Here is a 10,405-nt window from a genome sequence, read left to right on the forward strand (position 1 = left end):
GGGTGGGATTTTATGGATCAATCTATCTATTTTGATTTGATCGGATGAAAATATGTAAAAAAAATATTGCTTAATGCAATAAAAATATTAATTGTTGTTATATTAACTTGTTTATCAACAGTGCAAGTTATGACATTTTGATGAAAGACAATTTTGTGCACCGATAAACTGTGAACAGTTTAACTTTTACCTTATGACCTCTTTAAAACATCAGTCAATTATTGATTCAATCAATAAAAAAAGACTAAAATAGACTAAATGTAATAAAATTGACTCAACATAAAATTTTATATTGTGAAATACAAGTGTATGTATGGTGGCCCAGTAGTTCAAAACACAACGCAAAGAAATCTCAATGCAGAAGACAATTGTTTGTGTTGTACCAATTTTGCTGTGTTGTGGCTTGTTTCCTTTGCGGCTTGTTTTTATTGTGTTGTGCTAATTGTGTTTTGTTGTGACTTGTTTCCATTTTGTTGTGCTAATTTTGTTGTGTCGTGGCTTATTTCCATTGTGTTGTGCTAATACTGTTGTGTTGCGTCTTGTTCCCATTGTGTTATGCTAATTTCATTGTATTGTGGCTTGTTTCCGTTGTGTTGTGAAGATTTTGTTGTGTTCTGCACTACTGGGCCACCGTACGTATGACATATAATTGACAATTAGCACTGTATATTAGATTATACATTACATAAATATTTTCTTAATGGTTTCTTTTCCTATTTCAGGGGCCTTAATAAACAAGGATACCAGTGTCGACGTAAGTCATTTTTTTCACATCCTCATTGCTGTTCCAGTTCCTATACAAGTTTCCACTGAATCAGTGTCAGGACTCCTACACACTTCACTCTTCTTTCCCAGAATGCAATGCGGCCATCCATAAAAAGTGTATCGACAAAGTCATCGCCAAATGCACAGGCTCAGCAGTAAACAGTAAAGAAACCATGGTAAACAAAAGAATCTTTTTCATCACCCTTCAATTCAATCACTTCAAGCACACAAAGTGTTTTGTTTTTCCTCACAAAAGGGTTTTGGTGGCCTGAATTTACAGTAAGTCAGAGTCATTTAGACATTTTGTGCAACTTTAAGCTAATTATAGTTTCAGCAAAGCTTTAGTAATCTGCAGATGAACGCATAATTATAAATATTTAAGAAAATGAAAAATGAATCATCTTTTTGTCACAAACTCCTTCCTCTTTCAGTAATTATGAGATTATTACGTAGATGCCACAAAATAGTCTTTCCACACTTTACTGAGTCACACTGAAAATAATGAATGGCGTTTTGAACATTTTCCTTGATGACCTGGTGTATCAGTGTGTGTACAGTATGTTTTCCAGACTTAATCTCTGTGTATGTGTGTGTTCCAGATCCATAAGGAACGTTTTAAGATTGACATGCCTCACAGGTTTAAAGTGTATAACTACATGAGTCCGACATTCTGTGAGCACTGTGGAACCTTGTTGTGGGGTCTTGCTCGGCAGGGCCTTAAATGTGAAGGTGATTCATTACACAAACACATGCCAACTATGAATGTCTAAGGGTCATTCTGTGAAAGGATCATTCTGTGTTTATTTTTGAAGTAAATATCTATAGAATTCTATCTAAAAATGTAAATGATGCTATTATTTTATAAACATTTGATGGCACACTTTTAAAACTCTTTTTAAGAATACAAGTCTTTTTTCCATTTTTATTTTTTTAATCTGATATTTAACAAACAACAAAATGACAAAAATGTGATAAAAAGGAAGAAAAACATTTGCTTGTTCACTTACAGAAAACACGATTGTCTTTTTTAAAATTAAATAATTGTAAAATTATTAAAATGCTGAAGATAATATGGTAACAGTTGATATGCAACCTTTTTAATAATAAAAAAGAGAATGAATACAAAGCGTTAAATAAAAATAAAGTTACCAAGTTATATAAGATATCTAATAGATATTAAAGTTGAGCTATGAGTTGACCATGAGCTATTCATTTTTAAACATGTACTGTATAAGGAACTTTAATCAAGGACGCAAATGTTTTGTAGAATGACCCCTAATCATTCATAAGGCCTGTTTTAGCATATCAAGTTTCTGAAATTTAGTTTTTCTATAATCATGTTTTATGGTTTTATTGATTTTTTTTTTAATGTTTGACATACATTTCAGTTTAATTTTTTTAACATTTTCTCTTACTGCAGAGTGTGGCATGAACGTTCACCATAAATGTCAGAGGAAAGTAGCAAACCTTTGTGGCGTCAACCAGAAGCTAATGGCAGAGGCCCTGGCTATGATTGAGAGCACTCAACAGGTTGGAAGACACATTTTATGAACCACAGATGCTACGCAGAGTGGCACAACATATAAAAAATGCCACGCCATTTACTGTTGGCAAAGTCTAGTGGATGAAATCCCATCATTTCGTTAGGAATCCACATGTTCGGGAAATTAGATTAGATATATTTAGTGAGAGCTAAATATTTCTTTAGGAAGTTTTTACAAAGGGTTCAAGTTGGCTTTTGTCAAAATGTGGCCCCGTATTTAATTGTCTCTTATACCTGCACTTTGAGAAGAATCTTGATGACAAGTTTAACTCTACATGTTAAAAGCTACCTAACAGCACATCGGTTTATTGCCACAAATATTTAAAAGTAACTCTGTCGCCCCCTTGAGTACTAGAGTTGGTGACAAACTTCATGGGTAGCCATTTAGGATAGTTAATAGTTCACCTATATGCTAGCAATGCTACGGAGTAGTTTTTTTTGTCTAACTCAACATAGTACACATGACATGAATGACCTAGATTATCATGTGGTTAATCTGACCGGATGTGTGCGTTTCTGTCCACAGCAGACCCGCAGCTCTCGGGATAGTGAGTTTGCTGATCGAGAGGGTCCAGTGGGAGTGAGTCAGGCAGGGGTCACTAGAGAGCCTTCAGGCCGCTTACCAACATCACCCCTCACGCCTGCACCAATGCTACCACGCAAAGGTAAATATCACATATGCAAAAATAAAACTCAAACAATTCTGAACAGATTGGAGGGTCGAACTTGCTACTGACTAAAAATTAATTTAGTTGGATCAAACTACTTCAGAAAGAGAGTAGGGGTGTGCATGGATAGTCGAATATTCGCTCTGCTCTAATTATTCGATAAATAAAAATGATATTCGAATTTCGCAAACAGACTAAGGAGCTGACTTTCCCCCGATCATGTTTACATGCCCGTATTTCTTAACAAGAACATGTAAAACAATAGAAAAAAAAGCAAAAAAGATTTGCTGACAGTTTAAAAGTTTCAAAGTTAAGTGTAGGCTACGTTCTATAATAGCCTAATTGCTGCAGGCTGCTTTACGTTTTTTCTTTGTTCACTTTATTTGTTTTTGCTTTTAATTTAGTCTGTACTTTTGTTTGTTTGCACGCATTGTTAAAGGTTTTCAGCTACAAAACACGATGTGTAATGTTCAAGCTTATTGTGTGTAAGCTTGTTCAAAATGACGGAAACAATAAATGTTGCTGAAAAATAACGTCTGTCTCATTAAACTTAATTGAAATAAACAAATATTCGAATATTCGTTTTTTTTTAGCTCAAATATTTGAATGTGATATTTGCGGAAAACGCCCATCCCTAAAAGAGAGATGGGAAGTCTTGTCTCAGTCAGCTACAGAGTTCAGTATTAACTACTCTCCATTGGGGCCATCTCTTGAGTTTAAACATTATCAAAAGTCTTTCAGTTTACTGGAACATGCCCACTCTAGAAATTACCAGAAATGATCTTATAAGGAACTAGGTAGCGATCGAAAGGAAGTAGACACTGAACTGGCTTCAAGCTAACAACGTCATAAGCACAAAAATTACACAGCACCCAAAAGCAATGGGTAAAACATTCCATTTGAATTAAATGGAACTATTTTCTGTCAATGTTTTAGTAATGGATGTAAATTTCTGTAACATTCTCTGACATAATCCACCATAACTGAGCATTCTGAAATTGAGCTGTCTTTTTATATAGCCAGAAAGACTTGTGAAGCATAATTTATCATCTTCCATTTGGAACAGATTAAGCATCTGAAGCAATCTTATGGTGCCTAAAATTTTGCTATGCCAAGAAGCGTACTAGTTTTTGGATTGACTGATGACTGACTGATTGATTTAATGGATTAATTCTTGGTTCCTCCCTACAGAGCATCAAGGTATTTCATGGAACACTCCGGCTGAGGGCCGCAGGCCAAGTCTTGAACAGTCTGAACCCCTGTACGCCACCCCACGCAAAGAGCACCACAAATTAAACCTAGAAAATTTTGCTCTGCATAAGATGCTGGGCAAGGGAAGCTTTGGAAAGGTAAGAGTAGTGTATTCAACTCACAGCAAACACATCACAGCAGTGAAATTCCATTTAAACTAAAGTATTTAGCCTAGAAATGAGACATCCTTTGATTCCATGGGTCAAACTGATATAAATAACAAATCAGCAGTGAATAACCATTGAATACTACTGTGAGGATGCCAAACAAGATACTAAACAGAATCTTGGCAAACATTTGCCATACTGAAACTGAACATTGTAACTATTTGCAAGACTACGTCCTGAGCATACCTGACCAATTTGGACTTGGATGTTGAATTATTTTAAGGAACTAGCTTTGGTAGCATTCATAGACAGCCGTTAAATATGGCATAACTGAATTAGGCAGAACAAGACAACAGCTTATTAAACTACATTTTGGAACATGATTCTGGATGCATACTCATGTAACTCTCTATAAATCTTGCTTATGTGCATACGTGTTGTAGGTATTTCTGGCTGAGCTGAAAGGCACAGGGCAGTTTTTTGCAGTGAAGGCCCTGAAGAAAGATGTAGTTCTGATGGATGACGATGTTGAGTGCACTATGGTGGAGAGAAGAGTGCTGTCTCTGGCCTGGGAACATCCCTTCCTCACTCACCTCTACTGCACCTTCCAGACCAAGGTGACACACTATGACTATGAGATTTAGCTATATATTTGATATGTAACTGGTTTTATTTATTAGGTAGACTTTTTTGTAAGGGTCTGCAGCAATAAGAAAGGGCCAATAAAGGGTTAGTTCAACCAAAAATGAACGTTCTGTTATTATTTACTCACCCTTATGTCGTTTCAAACCCATAGGACCTTTGTTCATCTTCAGAACACAGATTACGATATTTTTCATGAAATCTTGACAGTTTTCTGACCCTCCATAGACAGCAACACAACTGAAATGTTCAAGGTAGTAGAGACATCGTTAAAATAGTCCATGTGACATCAGTGGTTCAACCGTAACGTTATGAAGCAGCTAGAATACTTTTTGTGCACCTAGAAAACTAAAATAAAGGCTTTATCCGACAATTTCTACTCTTTCGTGTCTTCGACACACTTTCACGGGTCGAGTAGCAAGATGCATGAGTTTGCATTCCTCTGCTTTTAAACAAGTGTTCATACATTTAAAGTTGAACCACTGATGTCACATGGACTATTTTAATGATGTACTTACAACCTTTCTGGGCCATATAAATTTGCAGTCTGTGGAGGGTCAGAAAGCTCTCGGATTTCATCAAAAATATCTTCATTTGTGATCTGCAATGAACAAAGGTCTTACAGATTTGGAACAACATGAGCGTGAGTAACTAATGACAGAATTTTATATAGTAATGCTGTAATAATACAGCATAAAGTGAATAAACAATAAATAAAACTTTTGTTCAAGGCCTATGAATTGAAGCAATGACATTCCTCTGACCCCATGACACACACTGAGTCACTCTCGCATACTGCGGTTTTGTTTGGCCGGACTGCCCTGATCTGTTTTTGTACTGCTCTCTAAAGGAAAATCTTTTCTTCGTGATGGAGTACTTAAATGGGGGCGACTTAATGTTCCACATCCAGACCTGCCACAGATTTGACCTCCCACGGTCTACGTGAGACTCACGCAGCCCCCACAAACACACTTTAAGAGCTGAGACTCTGCCTACTCTTCTCTTCTCTGGGTTTCACTCTCTTACACCTCTTCTGTTCTCTCTGTCCATAGCTTCTATGCAGCGGAGATCGTCTGTGGGCTGCAGTTTCTACATTCTAAAGGCATTGTGTACAGGTATACACTACATTACATAAGATATGAGCTAAAGGCATATATTTCAATATTTCCTTATTTTTAATATGCATTTTATGCCTCCACAGAGATCTTAAGCTGGACAACATTTTGCTAGACATCGACGGTCACATCAAGATCGCAGATTTTGGCATGTGTAAAGAGAACATGTTTGGAGAAGCTAGAACGTGCACCTTCTGTGGTACACCAGACTACATCGCTCCGGAGGTGAGGATCGCTACCACACTATAGTTAATATATATATATTATTATTTTTAATTGTTTACATGTAAAAAACGATTGCACAAAATAAAAATGCACGCTGGATTTTTCACAGATTCTGCTTGGGCAGAAATATGGGACGTCTGTAGACTGGTGGTCATTTGGTGTCCTTCTTTATGAGATGCTGATTGGCCAGTCACCATTTCATGGCCAGGACGAGGAAGAGTTGTTTCAGTCGATTCGCACAGATGACCCGTGCTACCCACGCTGGTTATCTAGAGACGCACGGGACATTCTTGTAAAGGTGTCAGAGTTCATGTTAAATAGAAGAACGCTTTATTCCGATTTGTGGGTCTCAGTTTGTTATAACTGGGCTTTCTGATTGGTTTTAGCTATTTGTACGAGAACCAGAGCGAAGGCTGGGTGTGAAAGGAAATATACGGCAGCATGTGTTCTTCAGAGACACGGACTGGAACGCACTAGAGAAGCGACAGGTGGAGCCGCCCTTCAGGCCTACTGTGGTAAGTTCATCACTGCCATGAAAGACTGTTGTTCCGTTCCAAAACCTAATGAGCTGCCTACCAAGATAACATTTTAAATATAACCGTGCTGTTCATGCATGAGCTGTACTAAGATGAATTGCATGCATCTTTTAAAATGCAATCCCAGAATGCGACAGGCTCAGTGAAAAAAATAATCTTTACATTTTATTTTTTTTTGCCACATATGCCATGAATATCTTTCTAGCCAGGAAAGTTTTTTATATACATACACACAAAGTATTTTCACATTTTCGTTAGTGACAGTAATGCTTTGGTAGCAACCACATCACATTACAGAATTTTAACTCACATACTAATATACTACTAAAACATATTAAAATACAAAAATAAATTGCATAACTGTACAAAAATTTTGTTTATTTCCCCCGAATATGAGCATAATCTGTTGTTCCCTTTTGTCACTACCGAAACAATGATGACATATTTCAGTAGTGACTGTTTCGGTAGTGACAATTCTATGGGATAACACCCAAAAAAGAGATGTCACTACAAAAACCCCAACAAATGTTTCGGTTGTGACGATTTTAGATCATTTTGAACCTAGCTCAAAGATGCTAATCAGCACATGGTTAGCTAGCACAGTTCTGAACAGTGTTATACATATAAAAATTGATGTTAGGAATAAATGTGTGCTTCATTGCAGAAAAAAGGTGTTCGGTAGTGATGTTTCATTAAAGTTACACACAGATTTTTCAGACTTTTGAACACATTTACCTCAAAATGCGGGACACATTTTTTTACACAATGTTTCATAATTTACAAAGAAAATATAAAATAATTATATATTTTTTTTACTTTTAGAATCAAAACGATACTTTTAAAAACAACAATGGAAAAAAATAAATCATAATCAAAAAAAATATCATTTTCATCATTTCATTAGCCACCTCCCAATTGAAAGTACCCAATTAACGATGATTTTATATATATATATATATATATATATATATAAAGATAACTAAGGTTTTAAATATTATTGTGGGTTTCAATAGATAATAGATAATATATGATTTGAATAGATACATACTTTTTAAACCTGTTTTTTTGGTTGTGGGATGGCAGTTTGCACCAATTCTGTAGAATGGCCCATGTACATGCAACATTTTCAATTATTTAGCTCTCTTCATAAACCTTGATCAAACAAACAAAAATGTAAAGAATTTTGAACATGTGATTATGTGTTTTTGAAAAGTGTTTATGGTTAAAAAAAAATAGAAGATGCACAAAATGTCTTTGATTTCCATTAACCACTATATTAATTATAGAGTATTGTTAGAGTGTTATTGTGTTTTTAGCTTAGCAACATGCTAACAATGAGTACCGGTATGTGTTTTTGAGAAATGATTACGATGATTTGAGTAACTTACTGTTAACAGAAGGCAGCCGCTCACTAGATTTAGGAACCGAGTTGATCTTTGACTGATACGTTAACTCTGTTTACAGAAATCAGCAAGTGACTGTAGTAACTTCGATAAGGAGTTCATAAACGAGAAGCCTCGACTTTCCGTCACAGACTGTATCATGATCAACAGTGTGGACCAGACCATGTTCAACAACTTCTCCTTCATCAACCCCGCCATGGCCCGCATCAAGAGCCCCTGACTCACACACAAACAGAAGACACTTGTGCAAATACTGTGAAAAAAGGCCAAACCGAACGGCAAACACTCACATAAATAACATATCAGCCTCTAGTCAACCTCAGTTAATGGTATGGTTAGTAGATAAAAGACACAGTTGTGTCAAATTATATAATATAATATCTATAATGTTATTATGATACTATTTGATGCCTCCTTGCCTTTTTGTGAGGTACAATGCAAAAAAAAACATGAACTAGCAAAGTGAAAATGTGTTGGTTCTCAAAAACTAACATGAATAAGAAGGTAATAATTACTAACATATTGTATTAACGAATTCAATTTTCTTTTACAATTTCCAAATGTACTTAAAACGGATTTAAAAAGAGGTTTTTCATTTCGTACCTGAACGAGTTGAAGTGAATGAGGCTTGTCACCTCCTACTGGTTTAATGATATAAAGGAAAAATAAATCATTATTTATGTGACAATAGTGATGAATTTGATATTTGAATTTGTACTTAATCTCATGTTGTGATGGATTTTTATGGTATTGGTTTGAAAAGTATTTTTATACCAATATACTTGTTTGTTTGTGCATCATGAAATTTATTGTATGTTTTCTTAGAATGAATATGCTGTGATTTCCATATCTTTAATAATCATCTATTTTATTACGTGTCCCGTACTGAATTCTGAAGGCCTTGTATAGAGGTGTGAATAGTGGCAAAATAAAATTGTGTAGCAAACTTTAAGTTACTGCTCTGTTAAGTTCTTATGTTCTTGGACTGTACAAAGTTATATATGCATTCTTGGAAATTAATGTGTGGTGCAAAAACAGAATATATTTAGAGAGACGGGCTCTTTATTACAAAATGATGTTTTCTGTATAGTCAGCATTATAATTTCTTTGGGGACGTCTAGAAATGATTACTTATTATATATGTATGGTTATTTTACAGTGCATGGAAAATGAAAACCTTGAATAAATTGCCATAAACATCAAAGAAAGGTTTATTTCTTAAGTGAGGTCTTTGAGACAAATTATTAGAGCGATTTTTCAGCTAGATAAAAAAAACGCATTTGCACATTCTGACTTTTATATTCGGACTTTATATTTATATTGCATATTCGGACTCAAAACACTACAATTACAGAAATTAAGTTATATAGGGAACACAGATTCAATCAAATCCAAGTAGGCATCACAAGTCCACTAGAGGTCAGGATTTCCTTTAGAATCAAACCGGAAGCACTAGTACAAATGCTTAGCGCACATGAGCACTGAGTCATCACAGTGACTCGTGCCATATGAATGTGATATAACAGTATTGCATGTGATTGTCGGTCCATCCAGCACAAGGACTAAAAAAGCCCCGTGTTCTTTGAAGTGACTCGAATCACTTAACACTTGCATTTTACTCATTGAATTGCTTGGTAGGATTTATCGAATATCATACATAATATTCATTATGTCGGCCACTGGCGCGGAGACAGATTAATGTCTCGACTGTCTTCTTGGGACTGACTTATATTACACCTTCAAAAAACATATTTCATCACCTTGAACTTGTGTAGACTGTCACGGGTTTCCTCGTGACATTTCCCCTACACTACACACCCTGCACATATTTACACAGGCCACTATGATGCTATGCCGGTGTAAGACCATAAATGGTCACGTGCTGTCTGTCTGCTCTCTATTAGCACTTGTCTTATGAACGTTCTTATATTTCGTATTTTGTATGTCGTTTGTCTGTTTATGTATGAATGTGCACGTTCAATGTTCTTTAGGCAAATGCTTGTACTTTGCCCGCGGCCTTCCTGCAAACTCTGTCACACCCTGCAAATCACTCTTTACCTGGCATCACAGAGAGTCATAGAGTAATTGACCGATTTCCAAGTATAGGCTGATTGCTTGGTTATGTATATTCAAAGACTCCATAAACATAC

General features: G+C 35.7%; 1 protein-coding gene across 2 annotated transcripts in view; it reads left to right on the forward strand.

Moving 5' to 3' along the window:
• prkcq (protein kinase C, theta) overlaps positions 1-9,477 on the forward strand; it is a 26,615-nt gene extending 17,138 nt beyond the window's left edge. For both annotated transcript variants that reach the window (XM_059511426.1, XM_059511425.1), the window contains 13 exons: positions 723-754; positions 856-941; positions 1,365-1,494; positions 2,186-2,295; positions 2,835-2,973; positions 4,168-4,325; positions 4,778-4,951; positions 5,827-5,918; positions 6,029-6,091; positions 6,178-6,316; positions 6,426-6,614; positions 6,703-6,831; positions 8,317-9,477. In XM_059511426.1, coding sequence (XP_059367409.1) covers positions 723-754; positions 856-941; positions 1,365-1,494; positions 2,186-2,295; positions 2,835-2,973; positions 4,168-4,325; positions 4,778-4,951; positions 5,827-5,918; positions 6,029-6,091; positions 6,178-6,316; positions 6,426-6,614; positions 6,703-6,831; positions 8,317-8,475 — 1,600 coding nt within the window. In that variant the 3' untranslated portion in view covers positions 8,476-9,477. The remainder of the gene's footprint in view (positions 1-722; positions 755-855; positions 942-1,364; positions 1,495-2,185; positions 2,296-2,834; positions 2,974-4,167; positions 4,326-4,777; positions 4,952-5,826; positions 5,919-6,028; positions 6,092-6,177; positions 6,317-6,425; positions 6,615-6,702; positions 6,832-8,316) is intronic.
• The last annotated feature ends 928 nt before the right edge of the window (positions 9,478-10,405 follow it).

This window comes from Carassius carassius, chromosome 26 (genome assembly GCF_963082965.1).
Source record: "Carassius carassius chromosome 26, fCarCar2.1, whole genome shotgun sequence".
Lineage (NCBI taxonomy): Eukaryota > Metazoa > Chordata > Actinopteri > Cypriniformes > Cyprinidae > Carassius > Carassius carassius.